Source organism: Fundulus heteroclitus, chromosome 22 (assembly GCF_011125445.2).
Source record: "Fundulus heteroclitus isolate FHET01 chromosome 22, MU-UCD_Fhet_4.1, whole genome shotgun sequence".
Taxonomy (NCBI): domain Eukaryota; kingdom Metazoa; phylum Chordata; class Actinopteri; order Cyprinodontiformes; family Fundulidae; genus Fundulus; species Fundulus heteroclitus.
The window spans coordinates 3128888-3156055 of NC_046382.1; the positions used below are offsets into that span (position 1 = coordinate 3128888).

The 27168-nt window shown below is 48.3% G+C and overlaps 2 protein-coding genes across 3 annotated transcripts; one reads left to right on the forward strand and one right to left on the reverse strand.

The window, feature by feature from the left end:
• mea1 (male-enhanced antigen 1) lies at positions 1–11554 on the forward strand. 2 transcript variants are annotated; one of them, XM_036126091.1, is made up of 5 exons: positions 1–83; positions 172–304; positions 5643–5986; positions 6053–6161; positions 11003–11554. In XM_036126091.1, the coding sequence occupies exons 3-5, from the start codon at positions 5657–5659 to the stop codon at positions 11182–11184; spliced, it is 621 nt and encodes a 206-aa protein (XP_035981984.1). In that variant the 5' UTR covers positions 1–83; positions 172–304; positions 5643–5656; the 3' UTR covers positions 11185–11554. The 2 variants fall into 2 exon arrangements, with proteins under 2 accessions (XP_035981984.1, XP_035981983.1); XM_036126090.1 differs by lacking the exon at positions 172–304 and having other exon boundaries at positions 29–83.
• On the reverse strand, positions 11371–27071 carry ppp2r5d (protein phosphatase 2, regulatory subunit B', delta). Its single transcript, XM_036126089.1, has 17 exons — positions 26918–27071; positions 19599–19679; positions 19161–19335; positions 18576–18775; positions 17359–17469; positions 17165–17257; positions 16953–17083; positions 16819–16878; positions 14695–14803; positions 14574–14627; positions 14328–14498; positions 14115–14242; positions 13341–13442; positions 13190–13262; positions 13048–13095; positions 12802–12912; positions 11371–12729 (listed from the first exon to the last, which is right to left on the reverse strand). Exons 1-17 carry the CDS (start codon positions 26942–26944, stop codon positions 12592–12594), a joined length of 1812 nt encoding a protein of 603 aa, XP_035981982.1. The 5' UTR covers positions 26945–27071; the 3' UTR covers positions 11371–12591.
• Between the last annotated feature and the right edge of the window lie 97 nt (positions 27072–27168).

Here is a 27168-nt window from a genome sequence, read left to right on the forward strand (position 1 = left end):
CATGGAAACGTGTTGAACCCGTTCTCCAGGGGACTCTGCGACGATGACGTCACCGCGTTTGGGTTTCATGGACCATCATGTTGGTGAGAGTAAAATTATTTGTTTGTTTGGTTCTTTATTTTAGAATCTGATGAAAATATGTTTACTGCTTATTTTATATTTTTAAAAAAGTCTGAAACTTGAAGAAATAAAAAGAGGAACGTCAGGACGTGGTGACGTACCCGGAAGTGTTAGAGCATCAGCTGAGCTAGCAGCAGGCTGTACCCAAACTCGAGCTGACAGACCCAGAAGGAGACAGCTGGAGGTTAGTGTTGCCGGGCGGCGAAACCAAGCAGTCAACCAGCTAACTAACCAGCTAACTAATGAGCTAACTAACGTGGTAACTAATGAGCTAACTAATGAGCTAACTAACCAGCTAACCACCCAGCTAGCCGACCTAGCCTAGCTAACCAAAGCTACACCACTAAGCAGCTAGCTCGGTTAGCTGTTAGCATTCTTCTCACCACTTGCCTGCGGTTCCGACCGTTAGTTCTGGTCAGTAGCTACGAACAGAACCGACGACCGGACCCAGAACCGGAACTAACGGCTAGTTAGGTGGATGGCGTTAGGGTGCAGCTCGACTTTAGAACTTCATAGTTTGGTTGTACTGCATGCTGTAGTACTTTAGTGGTACTTTATGTGATGTTGTGGTTCTAGTAGAACTTTGTGATGTTGTGGTTCTAGTAGAACTTTCTGTGACGTTGTGGTTCTAGTAGAACTTTCTGTGATGTTCTAGTAGAACTGTCTGTGACGTTGTGGTTCTAGTAGAACTTTGTGATGTTGTGGTTCTAGTAGAACTTTCTGTGACGTTGTGGTTCTAGTAGAACTTTCTGTGATGTTGTGGTAAGAGTAGAACTTTCTGTGATGTTCTAGTAGAACTGTCTGTGACGTTGTGGTTCTAGTAGAACTTTGTGATGTTGTGGTTCTAGTAGAACTTTCTGTGATGTTGTACTTCTAGTAGTACTTTCTGTGATGTTGTGGTAAGAGTAGAACTTTCTGTGACGTTGTGGTTCTAGTAGAACTTTGTGATGTTGTAGTTCTAGTAGAACTTTCTGTGATGTTGTGGTTCTAGTAGAACTTTCTGTGATGTTGTGGTAAGAGTAGAACTTTCTGTGATGTTCTAGTAGAACTGTCTGTGACGTTGTGGTTCTAGTAGAACTTTGTGATGTTGTGGTTCTAGTAGAACTTTCTGTTACGTTGTGGTTCTAGTAGAGCTTTCTGTGATGTTCTAGTAGAACTGTCTGTGATGCTGTGGTTCTAGTAGAACTTTCTGTGATGTTGTACTTCTAGTAGTACTTTCTGTGATGTTGTGGTAAGAGTAGAACTTTCTGTGACGTTGTGGTTGTAGTAGAACTTTCTGTGACGTTGTGGTTCTAGTAGAACTTTCTGTTACGTTGTAGTTCTAGTAGTACTTTCTGTGACATTGTTGTTCTAGTAGTACTTTCTGTGACGTTGTAGTTCTAGTAGTACTTTCTGTGACGTTGTAGTTCTAGTAGTACTTTCTGTGACGTAGTTCTAGTAGTACTTTCTGTGACGTTGTTGTTCTAGTAGTACTTTCTGTGATGTAGTTCTAGTAGTACTTTCTGTGATGTTGTAGTTCTAATAGTACTTTCTGTGACGTTGTAGTTCTAGTAGTACTTTCTGTGACGTTGTAGTTCTAGTAGTACTTTCTGTGACGTTGTTGTTCTAGTAGTACTTTCTGTGACGTTGTTGTTCTAGTAGTACTTTCTGTGATGTTGTGGTAAGAGTAGTACTTTCTGTGACGTTGTTGTTCTAGTAGTACTTTCTGTGACGTTGTGGTAAGAGTAGAACTTTCTGTGACGTTGTGGTTGTAGTAGAACTTTCTGTGACGTTGTGGTTGTAGTAGAACTTTCTGTTACGTTGTAGTTCTAGTAGTACTTTCTGTGACATTGTTGTTCTAGTAGTACTTTCTGTGACGTTGTAGTTCTAGTAGTACTTTCTGTGACGTAGTTCTAGTAGTACTTTCTGTGACGTTGTTGTTCTAGTAGTACTTTCTGTGACGTAGTTCTAGTAGTACTTTCTGTGACGTTGTAGTTCTAATAGTACTTTCTGTGACGTTGTAGTTCTAGTAGTACTTTCTGTGACGTTGTTGTTCTAGTAGTACTTTCTGTGACGTTGTTGTTCTAGTAGTACTTTCTGTGATGTTGTGGTAAGAGTAGAACTTTCTGTGATGTTCTAGTAGAACTGTCTGTGACGTTGTGGTTCTAGTAGAACTTTGTGATGTTGTGGTTCTAGTAGAACTTTCTGTTACGTTGTGGTTCTAGTAGAGCTTTCTGTGATGTTCTAGTAGAACTGTCTGTGATGCTGTGGTTCTAGTAGAACTTTCTGTGATGTTGTACTTCTAGTAGTACTTTCTGTGATGTTGTGGTAAGAGTAGAACTTTCTGTGACGTTGTGGTTCTAGTAGAACTTTCTGTTACGTTGTAGTTCTAGTAGTACTTTCTGTGACATTGTTGTTCTAGTAGTACTTTCTGTGACGTTGTAGTTCTAGTAGTACTTTCTGTGACGTTGTTGTTCTAGTAGTACTTTCTGTGACGTTGTTGTTCTAGTAGTACTTTCTGTGATGTTGTGGTAAGAGTAGAACTTTCTGTGATGTTCTAGTAGAACTGTCTGTGACGTTGTGGTTCTAGTAGAACTTTGTGATGTTGTGGTTCTAGTAGAACTTTCTGTTACGTTGTGGTTCTAGTAGAGCTTTCTGTGATGTTCTAGTAGAACTGTCTGTGATGCTGTGGTTCTAGTAGAACTTTCTGTGATGTTGTACTTCTAGTAGTACTTTCTGTGATGTTGTGGTAAGAGTAGAACTTTCTGTGACGTTGTGGTTCTAGTAGAACTTTCTGTTACGTTGTAGTTCTAGTAGTACTTTCTGTGACATTGTTGTTCTAGTAGTACTTTCTGTGACGTTGTAGTTCTAGTAGTACTTTCTGTGACGTTGTAGTTCTAGTAGTACTTTCTGTGACGTAGTTCTAGTAGTACTTTCTGTGACGTTGTTGTTCTAGTAGTACTTTCTGTGACGTAGTTCTAGTAGTACTTTCTGTGATGTTGTAGTTCTAATAGTACTTTCTGTGACGTTGTAGTTCTAGTAGTACTTTCTGTGACGTTGTAGTTCTAGTAGTACTTTCTGTGACGTTGTTGTTCTAGTAGTACTTTCTGTGACGTTGTTGTTCTAGTAGTACTTTCTGTGATGTTGTGGTAAGAGTAGTACTTTCTGTGACGTTGTTGTTCTAGTAGTACTTTCTGTGATGTTGTGGTAAGAGTAGAACTTTCTGTGACGTTGTGGTTGTAGTAGAACTTTCTGTGACGTTGTGGTTCTAGTAGAACTTTCTGTTACGTTGTAGTTCTAGTAGTACTTTCTGTGACATTGTTGTTCTAGTAGTACTTTCTGTGACGTTGTAGTTCTAGTAGTACTTTCTGTGACGTTGTAGTTCTAGTAGTACTTTCTGTGACGTAGTTCTAGTAGTACTTTCTGTGACGTTGTTGTTCTAGTAGTACTTTCTGTGACGTAGTTCTAGTAGTACTTTCTGTGACGTTGTAGTTCTAATAGTACTTTCTGTGACGTTGTAGTTCTAGTAGTACTTTCTGTGACGTTGTAGTTCTAGTAGTACTTTCTGTGACGTTGTTGTTCTAGTAGTACTTTCTGTGACGTTGTTGTTCTGGTAGTACTTTCTGTGACGTTGTTGTTCTGGTAGTACTTTCTGTGACGTTGTAGTTCTAATAGTACTTTCTGTGATGTTGTAGTTCTAGTAGAACTTTCTGTGACTCCTCAGATTTTCTGCTCAGACTGTCTCCTGTGTTGTTTTATGAAATTTTTATTCAGGTTGGGAAGAGATCAGCAACACACAAATAAGGACTCAAACCCTGTTTCTGCTAGAATAACTATGTCCTTCATTATTCCTCACAGAATATAGCAAAGTAGCAAACAGGCGTGATGTTCAACAGATTATTAGAATCAGCTCTTACCATTGACACGGAACTGGGAGCCCTCAGTCCAGGTTAGAGGAAACACACGGCTGGGCGTCCTCAAACCCACGGCAGACTCACCGGGCTGAGGCCAGTCTCCTCGTTATATACTATACTATATATACTATACTATATATACTATACTATATATACACTATACTAGATACGAGAGACTAGACTATACGAGAGAGACTAGACTAGAGACGATAGAGACACTAGACGAGAGACGAGAGAGACTAGACGAGATACTAGATAGACGAGACGAGAGACACGAGAGACTATAGATACTAGACTAGATAGACTAGACTATATACTAGACGAGAGAGACGAGACTATACAGACTATAGAGACACGAGACGAGAGACGAGACGAGAGAGACACGAGACTAGAGACGAGAGAGACACGATACGAGACACGAGACGAGAGACGAGAGAGACTAGACTATAGACGAGAGAGACGAGAGAGACTATACTAGACAGACGAGAGAGACACGAGACGATAGACGAGACGAGAGACGAGAGAGACGAGACGAGATACGATACTAGAGACGAGACGAGAGAGACACGAGACGAGAGACTAGATAGACACGAGACGATACACTATATACACGATACGAGAGACTAGATACACGACTAGACACTATAGAGACACGATACGATATACTATATATACTATACTATATACTATAGAGATACGATACGAGATACACTATACTAGAGACTATACTAGAGAGACTATACGACTAGATACGAGACTATACATACTATATATACACGATACTACTAGACTATATAGACGATATATACTAGACTATACGAGAGACTATACTATATACTATACTATATATACACTATACTATATACTATATATACACTATACTATACACTATATATACACTATACTATATACTATATATACTATACTATATACTATACTATATATACTATATATATACACTATACTATATACTATACTATATTATATACTATATATACTATATACTATACTATATATACTATACTATATACTATATATACACTATACTATATACTATATACACTATACTATATATACACTATACTATATACTATATATACTATACTATATACTATAAACAAAGGGTCAGATGTGGAGCGAGAGCGGCCATTTCTCCCTCCACAGCCGCCCTGTTTCCCAAAACATGTTTCCAAAACAGAAACCGTTCCCAGCATCTCAGCAGTGTGTGAAGCAAAACAACATGAGCGTAATCGATGTGAGAAATAAAATAACATCACGAACTCAGAGCGCATATCAGTGTGTGAAGCACAATATAATTCTAGTTTCACATGAATATATACAGAGTAAGGGATACAGAGCGTGAACCCGACACGTTGCTCCCAGTTTCCTTCAGTCCTTCTCACAACACCTCGTCAGAAATTCCCACCACAGGTTAAAACAAGCTAAATCAAAGTAACACGTTTTATGTGAGAAACAAGATAACAGGCAAAACTCAGAGCATGAGCATATATGTTGCTCTTAGTTTATGTGAACTCAGACGAACTACCAGTTCTTCCCTTAATATAAGTAAATCAAGTTAAGTTAATACATTGTTAGAGCCAAACTAACTGGTATATCATGTGTCCTCAGAGCTGTGTCCGTGGATGGAAGTGTGCCGCTCAGCAATGGGACCAGAGAGAGTCTTGCCGAGCTCCGAGGACGAGCTGGGGGAGGACGAGCGTCCAGGGGACGGAGCGGTGCTGCCCGCTGGGGCGGTGTGGGGTGGGGGAGAGGAGGCGGGGGAGGACGGGGGAGACATGGAGCTGGATGGAGAGGAGGAGGAGGAGGAGGGGGAGGAGAGCAGCGGAGGATACTACTACCAGCCTCTGAACCAGGACCCGGACGGCCTGAACGGGGGCGAGCAGCCTGAGGACGAGGACGGGGGGGACGCGTCCCACTCTGAGGCGCTGCAGCAGGTGCAGCACAGGATAGAGGTGAGATCTGCCCGGCAACAGCTGCCGACCTGAAAGAAGCCCGTCTCACCTGCCCTGTCCCTGCAGGTGATGGGCCTGCACCTCCCTGAAGCTCCGCCTCCGGACAGCGATGAGGAGGAGGACCCCGAGGGGGCGGCGGCCCAAAGGAGCCGCGCCTCCATCCCCATGGACGCAGGTGAGAGGACGCGCTGTCCCCGCCGTGTTTGGACTGAGAGTCCGTTCAGACTCAGGAATCTGTTCAGGGGAGAATCGGCTCATAAGACCCGGTTCCAACTTCTAGTTCTTCAAGGCGCGTTCGCAACGAGCCCAGACCGAGGGACGGGAGGAGACAGACGACGTCGGTCTCCTCCCGTCCGTGTCCTCCTCTGCCTGGACATGGCGGCCATTAAAAGCCGTTTCAGCGCACCGTCAGCCAGGAGGAGCGTCTATGCGCCTAACGGAGCTGCTGGCTGGGACGGATCCCTGCGGTCATTAAATCCATCGTCAGTAGAAACATGGCCTAAACGTTCCGTCTAAATACGTAACGGAACGTTCTGAGCCTAAATGAACGGGCGAGCAGAACCTTAACGCGTAAAAGTGACAGAAAAGTTCAGGTGGTTGAACTCAAGCCGCTCTGGCCTGAAACGCAGCGTTCGCTTCGCAGACCGTTAATTTGCTCCTGATCGCGTCTCACGAGGTAATCACCTCCTGCTGCTGCCGTTTGGTGAGGACGCAGCTTCACCTTTAGCTTCAGCTTCACCTTTAGCTTCAGCTTCACATTTAGCTTCAGCTTCACATTTAGCTTCAGCTTTACCTTTAGCTTCACATTTAGCTTCACCTTTAGCTTCAGCTTCACATTTAGCTTCAGCTTCACATTTAGCTTCAGCTTTAGCTTCAGCTTCACCTTTAGCTTCACCTTTAGCTTCAGCTTCACATTTAGCTTCAGCTTCACATTTAGCTTCAGCTTTACCTTTAGCTTCACATTTAGCTTCACCTTTAGCTTTAGCTTCACCTTTAGCTTCACCTTTAGCTTTAGCTTCACCTTTAGCTTCACCTTTAGCTTTAGCTTCACCTTTAGCTTCACCTTTAGCTTTAGCTTCACCTTCACCTTCACCTTTAGCTTCAGCTTCACCATTAGCTTCACCTTTAGCTTCAGCTTCACCTTTAGCTTCACCTTTAGCTTTAGCTTCACCTTTAGCTTCACCTTTAGCTTCAGCTTCACCTTTAGCTTCACCTTTAGCTTTAGCTTCACCTTTAGCTTCAGCTTCACCTTTAGCTTCAGCTTCACATTTAGCTTCAGCTTCACATTTAGCTTCACATTTAGCTTCACCTTTACCTTTAGCTTCACATTTAGCTTCACCTTTACCTTTAGCTTCACCTTTAGCTTCACCTTTAGCTTTAGCTTCACCTTTAGCTTCAGCTTCACCTTTAGCTTCAGCTTCACATTTAGCTTCAGCTTCACATTTAGCTTCACATTTAGCTTCACCTTTACCTTTAGCTTCACATTTAGCTTCACCTTTACCTTTAGCTTCACCCTTTAGCTTTAGCTTCACCTTTAGCTTCAGCTTCACCTTTAGCTTCAGCTTCACATTTAGCTTCAGCTTCACATTTAGCTTCACCTTTAGCATTAGCTTCACCTTTAGCTTCACATTTAGCTTCACCTTTAGCTTCAGCTTCACCTTTAGCTTCACCTTTAGCTTTAGCTTCACCTTTAGCTTCAGCTTCACATTTAGCTTCACATTTAGCTTCACCTTTACCTTTAGCTTCACATTTAGCTTCACCTTTACCTTTAGCTTCACCTTTAGCTTTAGCTTCACCTTTAGCTTCAGCTTCACATTTAGCTTTAGCTTCAGCTTCACCTTTAGCTTCACCTTTAGCTTCACCTTTAGCTTTAGCTTCACCTTTAGCTTCAGCTTCACATTTAGCTTCACATTTAGCTTCACCTTTACCTTTAGCTTCACATTTAGCTTCACCTTTACCTTTAGCTTCACCTTTAGCTTTAGCTTCACCTTTAGCTTCAGCTTCACCTTTAGCTTCAGCTTCACCTTTAGCTTCAGCTTCACATTTAGCTTCAGCTTTAGCTTCACCTTTAGCTTCACATTTAGCTTCACCTTTAGCTTCAGCTTCACCTTTAGATTTAGCTTCACCTTTAGCTTCAGCTTCACATTTAGCTTCACTTTCAGCTTCACCTTTAGCTTCAGGTTCGCTTTTAGCTTCACCTTTAGCTTTAGCTTCAGCTTTACCTTTAGCTTCACCTTCACCTTTAGCTTCAGCTTCACCTTTAGCTTCACCCTTAGCTTTAGCTTCAGGTTCGCTTTTAGCTTCACCTTTAGCTTTAGCTTCACCTTTAGCTTCAGCTTCACCTTTAGCTTCAGCTTCACCTTTAGCTTCAGGTTCGCTTTTAGCTTCACCTTTAGCTTTAGCTTCACCTTTAGATTTAGCTTCACCTTTAGCTTCAGCTTCACATTTAGCTTCACTTTCAGCTTCACCTTTAGCTTCAGGTTCGCTTTTAGCTTCACCTTTAGCTTTAGCTTCAGCTTTACCTTTAGCTTCACCTTCACCTTTAGCTTCAGCTTCACCTTTAGCTTCACCCTTAGCTTTAGCTTCAGCTTCACCTTTAGCTTCAGCTTCACCTTTAGCTTCACATTTAGCTTCACCTTTAGCTTCACCTTCACCTTTAGCTTCACCTTTAGCTTCAGGTTCGCTTTTAGCTTCACCTTTAGCTTTAGCTTCAGCTTTACCTTTAGCTTCACCTTCACCTTTAGCTTCAGCTTCACCTTTAGCTTCACCCTTAGCTTTAGCTTCAGGTTCGCTTTTAGCTTCACCTTTAGCTTTAGCTTCACCTTTAGCTTCAGCTTCACCTTTAGCTTCAGCTTCACCTTTAGCTTCAGGTTCGCTTTTAGCTTCACCTTTAGCTTTAGCTTCACCTTTAGATTTAGCTTCACCTTTAGCTTCAGCTTCACATTTAGCTTCACTTTCAGCTTCACCTTTAGCTTCAGGTTCGCTTTTAGCTTCACCTTTAGCTTTAGCTTCAGCTTTACCTTTAGCTTCACCTTCACCTTTAGCTTCAGCTTCACCTTTAGCTTCACCCTTAGCTTTAGCTTCAGCTTCACCTTTAGCTTCAGCTTCACCTTTAGCTTCACATTTAGCTTCACCTTTAGCTTCACCTTCACCTTTAGCTTCACATTTAGCTTCACCTTTAGCTTCACCTTCACCTTTAGCTTCACCTTTAGCTTCAGTTTCACCTTTAGCTTTAGCTTCACCTTTAGCTTCAGTTTCACCTTTAGCTTCAGCTTCACCTTTAGCTTCACCTTTAGCTTCAGTTTCACCTTTAGCTTTAGCTTCACCTTTAGCTTCACCTTTAGCTTCAGCTTCACCTTTAGCTTCACCTTTAGCTTTAGCTTCACCTTTAGCTTCAGCTTCACCTTTAGCTTCACATTTAGCTTCACCTTCACCTTTAGCTTCACCTTTAGCTTCAGCTTCACCTTTAGCTTCACCTTTAGCTTCAGGTTCGCTTTTAGCTTCACCTTTAGCTTTAGCTTCACCTTTAGCTTTAGCTTCACCTTTAGCTTCACATTTAGCTTCACCTTCACCTTTAGCTTCACCTTTAGCTTCAGTTTCACCTTTAGCTTCAGCTTCACCTTTAGCTTCAGCTTCACCTTTAGCTGTAGCTATAATTCAATTAAATTTTATTTATATAGCGCCAATTCATGAAACATGTCATCTCGAGGCACTTAAAGTCAAATCAATCAGATTATACAGATTGGTCAAAAATGTCCTATATAAGGAAACCCAGCAGGTTGCATCAAGTCTCTCCAAGCAGCATTCACTCCTCCTGAAAGAGCGTAGAGCCACAGTGGACAGTCGTCTGCATTGTTGATGGCTTTGCAGCAATCCCTCATACTGAGCATGCATGAAGCGACAGTGGAGAGGAAAACTCCCCTTTAACAGGGAGGAGAACCTCCAGCAGAACCAGAACCAGGCTCAGTGTGAACGCTCATCTGCCTCCACCCACTGGGGCTTAGAGAAGACAGAGCAGAGACACAGAAAGCTCAGAAGCTCACATTGACCCAGGAGTACTTTCTATGATAGAGAAGACAGAGCAGAGACACAGAAAGCTCAGAAGCTCACATTGACCCAGGAGTACTTTCTATGTTAGATGGTAATAGTGGATGATCTGCCTCCCCTGATGATGTCACAGCTAACAGAACGCCAGACCAGGTGTACCTTCTATGAAGAGAAAAATGATAGAGAACAAAAAGTTAAAAGCTGAAATAACAACAAACACTGCAGATTGGAGAGCAGTAGGAGAACTCAGCAGAGTGACAGAAATAGACCCCGATGTCCTCCAGCAGCCTAAGCCTATAGCAGCATAACTATAGAGGTAGCTCAGGGTAACATGAGCCACTCTGACTAGAAGCTTTGTCACAAAGGAAAGTTTTAAGATTAGTCCTAAAAGTAGACGGGGTGTCTGCCTCACGGACCAAAACTGGGAGTTGGTTCCACAGGAGAGGAGCCTGATAGCTAAAGGATCTGCCTCCCATTCTACTTTTAGAGACTATAGGAACCACCAGCAGACCTGCAGTCTGAGAGCGAAGTGCTCTGTTAGGAACATACGGGGTAATCAGAGCTCTGATATATGATGGAGCTTGATTATTAAGGGCTTTATACGTTAGAAGGAGAATTTTAAATTCTATTCTTGATTTAGCTTCAGCGTCACCTTTAGCTAGAAAACCAGGAACCAGGGAGGCTGTTGAAGCCTGAAACGGGTCCAGGCTGGTTTCTCAGGTCACAAAATCAGTTTTATAGAATCAGGAAGTATTTCATAAAGTTAATTTCCAGATCCAATCAGCTTTCTATATTAAATGTTATGTTGGGATTTTATTCCTAGATTAACATTTATTACCACATAAACACCCTAAAGTACCAGAAGTAGGAACCATTGAGGTTCCCAGGTACCGGCTGCTCTCCTGGGAATGAAGCAGGAAGCTGCTGCGGGTCCAGAACCTGCTGACATCACTTCCTGTTTCCCCACAGACCACGTGGAGCTGGTGAAGCGGACGATGGCGGCGGTGGCGCTGCCGTCTCTGGGGGTGCCGCCCTGGGCTCAGGAGATCTCAGACGACCAGTGGAAGGACATGGTGCAGCACACGCTGCAGGACCGCCAGAGCTCCTCTGGGCTCAGGATGCTGCGCCGCGGCAACGTGCCGGGACCCTGAACGCACCTCCACAGCCGTCCCTGAACGCACCTCCACAGCCGTCCCTGAACGCACCAGCTCCTCCATTCCTCCACCATCTTACCCGAGCCGCCACATTCTGTCCCGACCGGCCCTGAATGCACCACGAACCGGCTGCTCATGGTTCTGATCCGGACCACATGACTCACAAACAGGAAGTGACATCAGTTAGTAGTTCATGTATTTTATTATTAGAATCTGATTGTTTCCTGTGAAGGAACCATGTGGACCAGGTTCTGTTAGCGTGTTTCTGTCAGAACCAGTGATTTCTGTGTGGAACCCGGTCCAACATGGCCGGATTTATTTTCTCTGTACATACATGAACATCTGATTAAACGTCTGTACACCATGACAGGAAGTGGCGTCACGTTGTAGTGTCACGGAACCGGGTCTGGACCCAGAACCGGTCCTGTTCTGTCCAGTGAGGGGATGGTGGGGGGGCCGAGGCCTTTATGTGGGGATGCAGTCACATGACGAAGCTCCGCCCACCTCAGAAACATCCACCTGTGTAGGTGAACAGCGCCATCTGTAGGAGGGCTGAGTACATTCAGGTCAGCTCAGCAGAACCAGGAGGAACCAGGTGAGACGTTCTGGATCCTTTGAGGTTCTACCTGGCTGTAGACTTCCCGTCAGCAGGCCACGCCTCCTCATCCTCGCCTCTGATTGGACGTCTGCGTTCCCTGTCTCCCATTCGTTCATCAGAAGTGAGGCTGCAGCTGATTGGTCGAGTCAGGTGAGGTTAAAGGTGGTGGAGCGCCCGTCCTGAAACCTGAACACAACAGAACCAGAACCAGGGTTCTACAAGCATCCATCTGAAGGCCCGGTTCCACCGGCTCCGCCCACTTTCCTGCGTTTGTTTCAATCAAACGTGGAACCGGCGCCGCTCAGCAGAGGTTCTGTTAACCAGGTAAGATCTCAGGTTCTAACTTAGCGGAGAACAACAGCCGCCGTCTGCAGAACCGGACTCCAGGGAACCCTGAGGCCCGACGGCCCGCTGAACGGCGCCGACCCGCTTCTGTCTCTGCCGACAGAGAGATTCCTCCAGGAGACGACCTGACATACAGAACCTTCTCTGAGCGGACCGGGCCCTTCTGGACCGGGCCCGATCTAAAACAGGCGGCCCAGTGGAACCGTGCCTTTGTTCTGCTTCTCTGAGGCCAGCGGGTTCTGACCCGTTGGGCCCAAACGCTCCGGCGGTGATGCAGCTGATGTTCGGCCCGTTCTGCTGCAGAACCGAGCCGGAACCGGCGCAGCTCGTCAGGATGGATCTTCGGTCTCTGCAGCTGATGATGCGTTCAGGCGCAGAAAGGCTGACGTCCAATCACAGCGCAGCGCTGAGACAGCCGGACACAGGTGGGCCGGTGGGGGGCGGAGCCAGGCTCAGGGCGGTCAGAGAGCCTCCTGATTGGCTGTGAGGAACTCCTCGGCCCTCTTGTGAGCCTCCAGAGCTTTGATGGTGTAGACGTCCTGCGGCAGCTCGGACTTCCTCCTCATCAGGGCCTTCTCCTTCTTCAGGTCCTTCACGCCCTGCAGCAGAGGAGCAGCCGTTAGCGCGCCCTCAGGTGACCTCCTCCAGGTGACCTCCTCCAGGTGTGTTACCTGCGAGGCTTCGGTCTCCATGCTTTTCTTCAGCAGCTGGATGTCCTCCGTCGTTGGCGTCTCCGTCTCCATGGAGAACACGGCCAGACCGCCGTCGCTGTACATCAGGAACTGAAAGAGGACAGGTCAGGACCGGTGACATCACAAGGTGAGGTCACACGGTGAGGTCACACGATGACATCACACGGTGATGTCACCGTGTGACGTCGCCGTGTGACCGTGTGAGGTCACACCTACACGCCTCACCTCCTCCTGTGGGCGGAGTCCTGGGCGGAGGCGCTGCAGCCTGTTGCTCTGAAAGTGAAGGTGAGAGGAGAGGTGAGGTTCTGACAGGTTCTCCCTCCCTGCTAACAGAACCTGCTGTGTTCTGCTTCCTGGCAGCTGATACCTGCGGGTTCTGTCGGGCCAGCTCCTCGATCTTCAGCCACACCTCCTCCCGCTCCTTCAGCTTGTACTTCTCTCTGCATCAGGACACAGAGGCACATGAGAGCGTGCTGCAGGTCCGGTCCGGTCCGGCGGACCCGGCCTGCAGAACCTACTTCTGTTTCTCAGCTTTGTACTGCTGGGTGCAGTCGTCAAAAAGCTTCTGGTTCATCTCCATGAAGAGCTTCAGGGCGTTGTAGATCAGCCCGTGGATCGTCCTGAGGAGGAAGACCTGCTCAGTTAAACAGGTTCTGCTGGTGCCACCTGGGCCTTCTGTGGGAGGAGCTACAGAACCACCTGATTCTGCCCTCGGTTCCTCACATTTTCCTCTACAGACCCGGGGGCCAGATATGGGCCCTCAGGGCGGTTTATCTGGTCCTCCAGCGGCTAAACAGGCATTTTGTGTCATAAAGTAGAGGCATAAATCCTTTAAAGTGTATAAAGTGGCTAAAACTGAGCCTCCTGTAGCTCATGTTGATTATTTTAACTGTGTAGTAACAGCATCCTGCCACTAGATGGCAGTTTGAAGAAGTGAATAATGAGTTTAAAGTGTAACTCAGCACAATAACTGTATAAACTGGGCCTGAGGTGCTACTTTCATGTTACTGTGAAGTTTTTATATTTTTATATAAACTGAAATTAAATCAAAAGTATCATCTATACATGTTCAACCGGCCCTTTAGTGACTTCCTGATGGGTTTGACACGCCTACAGGATCCAGAACGTTTTTCTCTGGGCAGGTTCTGTCGGGCCAACCTTCAGAACTCCTGTAGAACTACTGATCCAGAACTACTGATCCAGATCACTCAGAGTCTGGATCCAGGACAAACAGCAGAGCTGAGGGCTGGATCAGGTGGTCTGAGGGAACGTTGTTGAACTCAGGTGAGTACTTGTTCCAGTGGCTCTTGGAGTTCTTGTAGAGGGCGGGGAACATGATGGGGAGGATCTTGACGGCGTTGTCGCTGATCAGACTCATGATATACTCGTTGTTCCAGTAATACAGCGCTCTCTCAGCCACCTGAAACCACATCAGCACCTCCATCAACATCCCACTCAGGACCGGCTGTCCGTAGCAGCTCTGGTTCTGGTTCTGGTTCTGGTACCTGGAAGTGTGGGCTGGACACACACTTGGCCAGCTGTCTGAAGAGCGGCTCCTGGACCTTCACAAACTCAGACGGCTCGATGACGTCCAGAATCTCCTCCAGCTCGTTCAGAAACATCACCTCCTTCGGGCTGTGAGTCTTGGGCCAGAACTTCAGCAGACCCATGATCACCTGCAGGGGTCAGAGGCCAGCCTGTAATAACACCTGAGCTCAGGTACTTCCAGGTTTCTGCAACAGGAGACTCACCGGCTCCGTCAGGCTGCTGTCCTTCTCCAGGAACTGGACCACACAGTAGGCCAGCTGAGGAACAGAACCAGCATCAGACAGCAGAACAACACAAGAACAGGACTACCGGCGGCTGACTGACCTGAGGATGGTACACACTCAGAGACTTGACTTTATGAAGCGGCAGCAGAACCCGGATTAAAAACATCTTGTGTTCTTCTTTCAGCGGCAGAGCGAAGCCGTTAATGATGCTGCAACAGGAGACAGCAGGTACCGTGGTCAGACGGGCTGCATCCCATTTCAGACAAAAATACTGTGGTCAGATGGGCTGCGTCCCATTTCAGACAAAAATACTGTGGTCAGACAGGCTGCGTCCCATTTCAGACAAAAATACCGTGGTCAGACGGTCTGCATCCCATTTCAGACAAAAATACTGTGGTCAGATGGGCTGCATCCCATTTCAGACAAAAATACTGGTCAGATGGGCTGCATCCCATTTTACATAAAAAATACTGTGGTCAGATGGGCTGCGTCCCATTTCAGACAAAAATACTGCGATCAGATGGGCTGCGTTCCATTTCAGACAAAAATACTGTGGTCAGATGGGCTGCATCCCATTTTACATAAAAAATACTGTGGTCAGATGGGCTGCGTCCCATTTCAGACAAAAATACTGTGGTCAGATGGGCTGCATCCCATTTTACATAAAAAATACTGTGGTCAGATGGGCTGCATCCCATTTTACATAAAAAATACTGTGGTCAGATGGGCTGCGTCCCATTTCAGACAAAAATACTGCGATCAGATGGGCTGCGTTCCATTTCAGACAAAAATACTGTGGTCAGATGGGCTGCATCCCATTTTACATAAAAAATACTGTGGTCAGATGGGCTGCATCCCATTTCAGACAAAAATACTGCGGTCAGACGGGCTGCGTCCCATTTCAGACAAAAATACTGTGGTCAGATGGGCTGCATCCCATTTCAGACAAAAATACCGTGGTCAGACGGGCTGCATCCCATTTCAGACAAAAATACCGTGGTCAGATGGGCTGCATCCCATTTCAGACAAAAATACTGGTCAGATGGGCTGCGTCCCATTTTACATAAAAGATACTGTAGTCAGATGGGCTGCGTCCCATTTCAGAAAAAAATACTGTGGTCATATGGGCTGCATCCCATTTCAGACAAAGATACTGCGGTCAGATGGGCTGCATCCCATTTTACATAAAAAATACTGTGGTCAGATGGGCTGCATCCCATTTCAGAACAAAATACTGTGGTCAGATGGGCTGCATCCCATTTCAGACAGAATACTGTAGTCAGACGGGCTGCGTCCCATTTCAGACAAAAATACTGCGGTCAGATGGGCTGCGTCCCATTTCAGACAAAAATACTGTAGTCAGACGGGCAACGTCCCATTTCAGAAGATCAGAGTGACATACTAGATTAAATAATTGGAATAAAAAGCTAATTTAAAGCCCCAGTGTGTAAGATTTTCTCACTGGTGCGCCATCTAGTGGTGCGCTAAATTACTTACAAACGACCGCTACGCGCCTAATAACTGCTACGGCAGCCTCGGAGTGTCCTCCATGTATTCGGTACTGCTAACAGCTAAATGCGCTACAACGCACTGCAGTTTTTCCAGACTGTCATATTTATGGATGTTTTTCCACCTGAGCTGAATGTCACAAAGTAAATATATTAGAAATAAGAAATGCTAAAATATTCTTTTCATATTCATGTCTGATACCACAGGAGAACGTTAATGTGACCCGCTAACAGAACGAGGTGACGGCCATCTTATTAAGTGAAGTTAATAAAAGTTAAACGTCTCCACCTCCCTGAGCAGACGGCTGGGAATGACCCTCCTGGACCTGAGCGGCGTCCCACGCTGGCAGGACGCCGGTATCTCAGAGGAGGCGGCGCTGTTAGCGGAGGCTAGCAGCGCTGTTAGCGGGGGCTAGCATCGCTGTTAGCGGGGGCTAGCAGCGCTGTTAGCGGGGGCTAGCATCGCTGTTAGCGGGGGCTAGCATCGCTGTTAGCGGGGGCTAGCAGCGCTGTTAGCGGGGGCTAGCAGCGCTGTTAGCGGGGGCTAGCAGCGCTCTTAGCGGAGGCTAGCAGCGCTGTTAGCGGAGGCTAGCAGCGCTGTTAGCGGAGGCTAGCACCGCTCTTAGCGGGGGCTAGAATCGCTCTTAGCGGGGGCTAACAGCTGATCCCCCCTCCCCATGAGCGGTAGAGCTGAAGACGACCAGGTGTGTTTCTACCTGCCCAGGATCTCCAGCAGCTCGGCGATGCCATTGTGATGCTCCGTCTCATAAATGAACCTGCAGAAGGAACACACGGTGAGACGCCGCTGCCGCCGGGCTCACCTGCACGAGCACGCCCAGGTGCTGCTCACCTGTAGAAGATGTTGTTGATCTGCCGGCGGACGTAGGCGCGGAGGCCCAGGAACTTGCCGTAGATGCGGTGGAGGATGGTCTTCAGGAAGTCCCTCTCCCTGGGATCCTCACTGTCAAACAGCTCCAGCAGCTGGAAGGCAGGTAGGAGACGGTGAGAGGCTCACCTGGCTCACCTGGCTCACCTGAAGCCACACCCACGCCGGCACCTTACCGCCAGCACGAACTTCTGGTCAATGTACTTCTTGGCAACGTTTGGCTGGAAGTCGGGAGACTCCAGGAAGCGAAGGAAGAACTCGTACACCAGCTGTGAAGACACAGGTGGACTTAGACCTGGTTCTGGTGGTGGTTCTGGTTCTGGATGGGTCCACCGGGACCAGAGAGGAAGGAACGGGGAACGTTTGGTACCTGCAGGTGAGGCCAGGCCGCCTCCAGCGTCGGCTCGTCCTCCTCAGGGTCGAACTCGGCTCCGGTCGGGTTGGAGGACGGAGGAAGGGTGCGGAACACGTTCACAGAGAACTGCAGCGACACACACAGCAGTCGGTACCGCGCGGTTCTCTCTCACACTAAAACAAGGAACCACACAGATTTCCCACGGCCAGTGAAGGCAGCACGCTGGGTTCATCCCCTCATATGAGCTCGCTGACGTACTCCCTCCCTGCAGCAGCAGCAGGGCGTAGAACCAGAGACCCAGAGGACGGCAGGAGGAGCCTGACCCAGACAGGAACAAAGTTCTCAAAGGTTCCCTCGCTCAAACGTGTCGTTCTTTTGAACGGATCATTCAAGAACAACAACCACGGCGATCAGTGATGGCGGAAGAACCAGGTTCTACATCAGGGAACCTGGTTCTCTCAGAGTGTTTTAGGCTGGTACTGGGATGTTGGATTTAGAGAAGGTTCTCCTGAGGTTCTCCTGAGGTTCTCAGAACCTGCCGACCCATTAGGCTCTGGTTCCATCCCGGCTGGTACTGGGTTGTTGGATTTAGAGAAGGTTCTCCTGAGGTTCTCCTAAGGTTCTCAGAACCTGCCGACCCATTAGGTTCTGGTTCCATCCCGGCTGGTACTGGGATGTTGGATTTAGAGAAGGTTCTCCTGAGGTTCTCAGAACCTGCCGACCCATTAGGCTCTGGTTCCATCCCGGCTGGTACTGGGTTGTTGGATTTAGAGAAGGTTCCCCTGAGGTTCTCCTGAGGTTCTCAGAACCTGCCGACCCATTAGGTTCTGGTTCCATCCCGGCTGGTACTGGGTTGTTGGATTTAGAGAAGGTTCTCCTGAGGTTCTCCTGAGGTTCTCAGAACCTGCCGACCCATTAGGTTCTGGTTCCATCCCGGCTGGTACTGGGTTGTTGGATTTAGACAAGGTTCCCCTGAGGTTCTCCTGAGGTTCTCAGAACCTGCCGACCCATTAGGCTCTGGTTCCATCCCGGCTGGTACTGGGTTGTTGGATTTAGAGAAGGTTCCCCTGAGGTTCTCAGAACCTGCCGACCCATTAGGTTCTGGTTCCATCCCGGCTGCTGCTGCTGTGACCCGGGTACCTGAGGATTTACTCAGACTCTAGGGATCCTAACGCTTTGCTTTTCGGGTCTAATTGGATCCAAATGCGAGGAACCTGGTTGAGAACCCTCACCATGAAGACGGCCTCCGGGTAGATGGACTCGGTCACCACCTCGCTGTTGTGCGTGATGTACTCCACCATTTCGTTAAGCCCCGCCCTCTTCACCTCCTTGTACTTCAGGTCGCTGAGCGGGTCGGCGATGAAGTCGAAGAGAACGCAGCACTGCCGCAGCTTCTGCACAAAGAGTTCCTCACGTTCCGGGGGCGCCGCATCTGAGGGGGCGGAACACAAGAACCGGGGTTGGTTCTGCCAGCCAGGCTGCTAGAACACCGGACCGGGTTCCAGCTGCTGAGCACCACGTCTCAGTCGGTTCTAGAAAACCTTCAACATTAGAGCCTGAGGCAAGACGGCCCCCGGTTCTCCTGCAGTTGGGTCTAGGTTCTACCAAGTCAGGTCTAGGTTCTGTCAAGACAGGTCTGGGTTCTATCGAGTCGAGTCTGGGTTCTACCAAGTCAGGTCTAGGTTCTACCAAGACGGGTCTGGGTTCTACCAAGAAGGATTATGGTTCTACCAAATCAGGTCTAGGTTCAATCAAGTCGGTTTGGGTTCTATTGAGTTGGGTCTGGGTTTTACCAAGTGGGGTCTGGGTTCTGTCACCTTTGAGGTTCTGCAGCTTCTGCAGCTCCCGGTTCCGCGTCAGGCTGAAGCGCGAGGAGCTCTGGCGGCGTTCCTTCTTCACCAGCTGAGGACCTCCAGAGTACTTGATCTTGTTGAGCTGGGTGGGCGGAGGCGTGCTGGTGCTGGGCCGCTTGCTGCCGCTCTGCTGCTGCGCCTGAGAACGTCCGCAGAACACCGCAGTTAGAGGGACAGAACCACGCAGCAGAACCCGGGTCACGAGAACTAGAACATGTAGAACATCTGTAAGAATCAGCAGTGGCTGAACCAGTGTCAAACCTGTGGGTTCTGGATCAGAACCAGCAACAGTAAACCTGTGGGTTCTGGATCAGAACCGGCGACAGTAAACCTGTGGGTTCTGGATCAGAACCGGCGATTTTAAACCTGTGGGTTCTGGATCAGAACCGGTGTGCGACCCACCTCCTCAGGGTTCTCTGGAGCAGCATCCTTCCCGCTGCTGTTGTTGTTCTTCGAGCTGCTTTTGGAAGATTTGCTGGATTCCTGAAAAACACCAAAGCATAGTTTTAGTGGGGTTCTGGATCAGAACCAGTCCTGGTTCCAGCCTGGTGTTCTGTTGTCAGGATGTTTGGTGGAGGAGGAACCGGTCCCTGCAGCCAGGTTCTGTGATGGTAGCAGGTAGAACCACGGTCTGAGAACTGCTCAGTAGGGGGCGCTGTGGTAAAATAAATAACTTCTAGACTGCAGGGCTCCGTTCTTCGTACGTCGCTAACTCAGTTAGCTGGACCTGATTGACGGTTTGGCATGATCTTGGATCGTTTGGTTCTTCTAAACTCATCCTGGACTTGTTGTCATAGCAACATGTGCGCCAACTTAAGCCTGCTCGCTAACAGGCTTATTTCATGTAAACAGGATCAGAACCAGCAATATTAAACCCACAGGTTTAATATAACCCACTCCCCAGCCCTACCTTCCTCCCCCCTCACAGTCACACCAATGCAGGTGAGATCCAGCTGACGAAGCTGAAACAGAGGAAAGCCTCAGGACCGTACCCCCCCCCCCCCCCAGGCTGCTGAGGACCTGGCCAGATGAGCTCTGTGAGGTCCTCAGCTACATCTACAACCTGAGCCTCAGCCTGGGGGTGGTGCCCACCCTGTGGAAGACCTCCTGTGTGGTACCGGTTCCCAAAACGCCGCACGCCAGGGAACCAGCCCACTTCAGACCAGTCACCTCCCACCTGATGAAGACCATGGAGCGCCTCATCCTAGCTCACCTGCGCACTGTGGTGAGCCCCACTCTGGACCCGCTGCAGTTTGCCTACCAGCCCAACATCGGAGTAGAGGACGCCATCATCTACCTGCTGCAGCGGGCGCTCACCCACCTGGAGACCACCGGGAGCGCTGTGAGAGTCATGTTCTTTGACTTCTCCAGCGCTTTCAACACCATCAGACCGGTGCTGCTGAGGGAGAAGCTGGAGGACGCTGGGGTGGACAAACATCTGGCTGACTGGACCATCGACTACCTCACTGATCATGGACTACCTCACTGACCATCCACTACCTCACTGACCATCGACTACCTCACCGACCATGGACTACCCCACTGACCATGGACTACCTCACTGACCATCGACTACCTCACTGACCATCGACTACCTCACTGACCACCGAGTACCTCACCGACCATGGACTACCTCACTGACCATCGACTACCTCACTGACCATGGACTACCTCACTGACCATAGACTACCTCACTGACCATCAACTACCTCACTGACCATAGACTACCTCACCGACCATCCACTACCCCACTGACCATGGACTACCTCACTGACCATAGACTACCTCACTGACCATAGACTACCTCACTAATCATGGACTACCTCACTAATCATGGACTACCTCACTGATCATCGACTACCTCACTGATCATGGACTACCTCACTAATCATGGACTACCTCACTGACCATAGACTACCTCACTGACCATGGACTACCTCACTAACCATGGACTACCTCAATGACCATGGACTACCTCACTGACCATGGACTACCTCACTGACCATAGACTACCTCACTGACCATAGACTACCTCACTAATCATGGACTACCTCACTGACCATGGACTACCTCACTGACCATAGACTACCTCACTAATCATGGACTACCTCACTAACCATAGACTACCTCACTGACCATAGACTACCTCACTGACCATAGACTACCTCACTGACCATGGCCTACCTCACCGACCATCCACTACCCCACTGACCATGGACTACCTCACTGACCATAGACTACCTCACTGACCATAGACTACCTCACTAATCATGGACTACCTCACTAATCATGGACTACCTCACTGATCATCGACTACCTCACTGATCATGGACTACCTCACTGACCATAGACTACCTCACTGACCATGGACTACCTCACTAACCATGGACTACCTCAATGACCATGGACTACCTCACTGACCATGGACTACCTCACTGACCATAGACTACCTCACTGACCATAGACTACCTCACTAATCATGGACTACCTCACTGATCATCGACTACCTCACTGATCATGGACTACCTCACTGACCATAGACTACCTCACCGACCATGGACTACCTCACTGACCATAGACTACCTCAATGACCATGGACTACCTCAATGACCATGGACTACCTCACTAACCATAGACTACCTCACCGACCATGGACTACCTCACTGACCATGGACTACCTCACTAACCATAGACTACCTCACTGACCATCGACTACCTCACTGACCATGGACTACCTCAATGACCATGGACTACCTCAATGACCATGGACTACCTCACTGACCATAGACTACCTCAATGACCATGGACTACCTCACTGACCATGGACTACCTCACTAACCATAGACTACCTCACTGACCATCGACTACCTCACTGACCATCGACTACCTCACTGACCATCGACTACCTCACTGACCGCCCTCAGTACGTGCGGCTGCATGGCTGTCAGTCAGAGGTGGCACTCTGCAGCACCGGGGCCCCCAGGGCACCGTTCTGTCTCTTATGGTTTCTCTTCACCCTCTACACCTCGGACTTCACCTACAACACGGACAGCTGCCACCTTCAGAAGTTCTCTGATGACTCGGCCATTGTGGGCTGTGTGTCTGAGGGGAACGAGCTGGAGTACCGGTCGGTCATCATGGACTTTGTGGACTGGTGTGAGAAGAACCATCTGTGCTTAAACACCAGTAAGACCAAGGAGATGGTGATGGACTTCAGGAGAAGAACCCCACTTCACTCACCTGTGAACATCCAGGGGCAGGACATAGAAACTGTGGAGAGTTTCAGATACCTGGGTGTTCACGTCAACAATAAACTGGACTGGACTCACAACACCGACGCTCTTTATAAGAAGGGCCAGAGCCGGCTCCACCTCCTGAGGAGGCTGAGGTCCTTTGGAGTGAGCCGGCCTCTGCTACAAACTTTCTATGACTCTGAGGTGGCCTCAGCCCTCCTCTACGCTGTCGTCTGCTGGGCTCCTGGCAGCACAGAGCGGGACAGAAAGAGACTGAATAAGCTGGTGAGGAAGGCCACTTCTGTCCTGGGCTGCACTCTGGACTCTGTGGAGGAAGTAGCTGAGAGGAGGGTGTTGTCCAAGCTCACATCCATCATGGACAACACCTTCCACCCCCTGCACCAGACTGTAGAGGAGCTGAGCAGCTCCTTTAGTGACAGACTTAGACATCCTGTCTGTTAAAAGGAGCGCTACCGTAGGTCATTCATTCCTGCTGCTATCAGATTATACAATGCTGTACTATAACTGCAACTATAACTGTAATTATAACTGTAACTGTAATAACTAATTATAACTGTAATAATGTGCAATAATCCTGAAAGAAGTGACTTCTGCTGCTATAACATCTGAATATATGTCAATACACATGTATATAAGTCACCGTGAATATACATAAGACATCCTCTGCCTTATTTCTATTTTGTATTTTTGTTCTTATTTTCTTATCTACTTCTTTTTGATCCACTGTATAAATGAGGACACACTGTATATACCTGATGCACCTTGTCCTACTTTTGGCACCTTCCTCTGATTACTGATTACTGAGCCGATGTGACATGTGAATCTCTCCAATGTGAGATCAATAAAGCCTATCTTATCTTAATTTATCTTATCTGTATAAGCGGAGGAGATAGAGAAGTCTGTCGTAGCCATGTCCATTTTTACGACAGCAACCTGTTGCTGAAGATGCAAGAATAATTTGCAGAGTTTTTTGAATTAATCGCGTATTGCGCAATAGACAGGATCCTTTAGCGCAGCGCGACAGTGTAATTGTAGAGAGATTTTTCTTGGTGGCTGTTATAAACAGACAAACACATCATTTAACAGTGGCTTTTAAAGAGGAAAAAGTGGTGTTGGAGCCATAAATAGAAAATATTTAAGTTATTTATATGATGGTTTGCTTTTTATTTTTACCATATTCAGTAAGAAGATTTGTTCGGGCCATTTTATTGTGAAGTTTAGTTTTACTTTGAAAGGCTTGCTTCCTGTCGAGCCGTATATTGTATTAGAAAAAACTATGGATGGATTATCTAGCCACGGAGCAATACAGTTTTACCGTGTAAACTGTGGATGACTTGGAAAAGGAAGATTTTCATTTTTTATGGATAAAGATTTTTTTTGTTAAAATTCCCAGTTTGCACGTGTCCTTTACTTCCCGTCTCTAAGGAATGACACTGAAATTTGGATCTCTTGACATAACAAGTGCCTCTTTAAAATAAAGTATAATAATTAAAGGCTACTATTTTGTAGAATATTCTTGTATTTCACTTTTACTTGTCCCCATGTTCTAGTGGGTCCTGTGGAGGCTCTGATATAAAAGAACAAAGTAAATATCAAATTATTAAAATGCAAAAATTCATACTGTAGAAAGTGATAGAAACATCTACCATGGACAGTATTTACACATTAATTTGTCTGCTGCTTTTTGCCAGCCCTCTCTCCTGGCTTTAACAGACTTTGAGGTGTTACCTGTCGTTTTAATTAATGACTCAAATTCAGCATAACCTTCCATTAAAGCTCGTGTTCTGCTGGGAGAAAAACTGTGGCCGTTCTTTGGCCATGCTGAACAGCCAATAGCAGCGCTGCTGATCATTGTTTCTACTAAACAGGTTCCACAGGTGAAGCAGTCGCACCTGAGCTAACGAGGTTACGCAGGTGAAGCAGTCACTCCTGAGCTGACGAGGTTCCACAGGTGAAGCAGTCGCACCTGAGCTGACGAGGTTCCACAGGTGAAGCAGTCGCACCTGAGCTGACGAGGTTCCACAGGTGAAGCAGTCGCACCTGAGCTGACGAGGTTACGCAGGTGAAGCAGTCGCACCTGAGCTGACGGGGTTACGCAGGTGAAGCAGTCACACCTGAGCTGACGAGGTTCCGCAGGTGAAGCAGTCGCACCTGAACTGACGAGGTTCCTCAGGTGAAGCAGTCGCACCTGAGCTGACGAGGTTACGCAGGTGAAGCAGTCACACCTGAGCTGACGAGGTTCCACAGGTGAAGAAGTCGCACCTGAGCTGACGAGGTTCCACAGGTGAAGCAGTCACACCTGAGCTGACGAGATTCTGCAGGTGAAGCAGTCACACCTGAGCTGACGAGATTCTGCAGGTGAAGCAGTCACACCTGAGCTGACGAGGTTCCACAGGTGAAGAAGTCGCACCTGAGCTAACGAGGTTACGCAGGTGAAGCAGTCACACCTGAGCTGACGAGGTTCCGCAGGTGAAGCAGTCGCACCTGAGCTAACGAGGTTACGCAGGTGAAGCATTCACACCTGAGCTGACGAGGTTACGCAGGCGAAGCAGTCACACCTGAGCTAACGAGGTTACGCAGGTGAAGCATTCACACCTGAGCTGACGAGGTTACGCAGGTGAAGCAGTCGCACCTGAGCTAACGAGGTTACGCAGGTGAAGCAGTCACACCTGAGCTAACGAGGTTACGCAGGTGAAGCAGTCACACCTGAGCTAACGAGGTTACGCAGGTGAAGCAGTCGCACCTGAGCTGACGAGGTTACGCAGGTGAAGAAGTCGCACCTGAGCTGACGAGGTTACGCAGGTGAAGCAGTCGCACCTGAGCTGACGAGGTTACGCAGGTGAAGCAGTCACACCTGAGCTGACGAGGTTCCGCAGGTGAAGAAGTCGCACCTGAGCTGACGAGGTTACGCAGGTGAAGCAGTCACACCTGAGCTGACGAGGTTCCACAGGTGAAGAAGTCGCACCTGAGCTGACGAGGTTACGCAGGTGAAGCAGTCACACCTGAGCTAACGAGGTTACGCAGGTGAAGCAGTCACACCTGAGCTAACGAGGTTACGCAGGTGAAGCAGTCACACCTGAGCTAACGAGGTTACGCAGGTGTGCACACCTGTCCCCTGTGAGCACAGGGTTAGGGTCCCCAGCATCAGCAGGTCTGTTACTCACAGGTAATGACACCTGGCAGGTGAACCGTGGAGAACATAGAACCTGGATCAGGACGAGGTCCAGACTGGAGGAGAACCAGTGGACCTCGCCTCGTTTATTCTGGTTCTGTCACTTATTCTAACTTTAGGATTATCGGTTCTGTTCCTTTGATTTCTCGGTCCAGTAACCGGCGCCGCTTCACTGAGACGCTACGACAACCTAACTACTCATCTTCCTCAGGGTTCCCAGAACCAGAACCAAAGCAGGTGAGGCAGCATTTAGTTCCTGTTCTCCTCCGCTCAGCAACAGAACCTCTTGGTTCCTGTAAATCGGGACCAGAACCATGAAAACACGACCTGCAGATTAATCATTGAGATCCAATATAACTTGATGTCATGGTTCTGTTTATGCAAAGCTCCGTGTTTCTCTTGGTTCTGTTGAGTTCTGCAGCTGAACCCGGGTCAACAGAACGTTCTCCAACCATCCGGACTGAAACTTCTCTCTTTACTGGTTTGTTTCTGGAGGAAAACCAAAGTTTTCCCTGTTTGCTGTTTTTAATCTGATCGGGTCAGAACCGAACATGCTCATCGGGTTCTTCCAGAACCATCCGAACTAATGGACCAGGGGGTGTCAGACAGCGCGGTCCAGTCTCCTTTAATCCTCATCAGATTCAGAACCCTGGGGCCTCACCGGACCACAGGAACCCGGTCCATGCTCTTACCAGAACCGCTCTAGAACCGCTCCAAACAAACCTGCTGATGGTTCTGGTGATGTTTGACTGGCATCCTGCCACTGATCCAGAACCGGTTTCAGAACCAGCGGCCCGGGGACCGCCTGCTGCAGAGCCCTGGAGCCCTGAGCTCAGACCCGGTTCTACTGGACCGGTACCACCGGGACCGCCGCAGAAAACATTCAACTGGTTTAAACTCATTAAACTAGTTAAAATTAATTGTGGGTAACTTGGTGACCAACACGTCCCGCTGAAGCAGGTTTTAAATGCTGATCCGTTCGGGTCCATCCGGAACCGGTCCAATAAACGGGTTCTGGAGTGGGTTTAATGATTTAGGAGCTAATAATGAATTAAAGTCCAAACCGGTGGAAAAGTTTCGCTGACTGGTTCCGCTCCGGCCTGCAGAATAAACGCGTCAGAACCACAGCAGAACCTTTGGACCGGGTGGTTCTGGAGGAGAAGCCGCTCCATCACAGGCGAACTTCAGCCTGATGCTAACGGGCCTTTAGCCGCTTAGCTCCGCTAAAGGATGGAGCCTCCGCGGCTCCACCTTCCACGGCACCGGCCCGTCAAACACCCGCTGCCCAGCCTCACCTTCTCCTTCTTCGGCTTGTTCGGCATCTTGTCCGCGGCGCTGGCTCTGCCCACGGAGCTCCTGCGGTCCTGCTCCCCGGGAATCAGACGCTGTCACTCGGTCTGTCTCCGCTCCTGCGCCCGCTCCTCCAAACGCCGCTTCCTATTGGCTGAGGGAGCGGCCGTCTGCCTAGCAACGCCCTCCAGGATTTTCCCTATTGGCTGAGAGCGCGAGGCGTGCGAGGCGATGCAGGTCTGGGGTCTTCCCCAGC

Excerpts from the sequence above, each read along its gene's own strand:
- ppp2r5d (XM_036126089.1), bottom strand. The coding sequence starts at position 26,944 with ATGCCGAACAAGCCGAAGAAGGAGAAG. Across the intron at positions 16,879-16,952 it reads ATCAACAACATCTTCTACAG|GTTCATTTATGAGACGGAGC; the intron begins GTGAGCAGCACC and ends TTCCTTCTGCAG. Across the intron at positions 12,730-12,801 it reads TGGAGACCGAAGCCTCGCAG|GGCGTGAAGGACCTGAAGAA; the intron begins GTAACACACCTG and ends CCTCTGCTGCAG.
- mea1 (XM_036126090.1), top strand. The coding sequence starts at position 44 with ATGACGTCACCGCGTTTGGGTTTCATGGACCATCATGTTG. Across the intron at positions 84-5,642 it reads TTTCATGGACCATCATGTTG|AGCTGTGTCCGTGGATGGAA; the intron begins GTGAGAGTAAAA and ends ATGTGTCCTCAG. Across the intron at positions 6,162-11,002 it reads CTCCATCCCCATGGACGCAG|ACCACGTGGAGCTGGTGAAG; the intron begins GTGAGAGGACGC and ends GTTTCCCCACAG.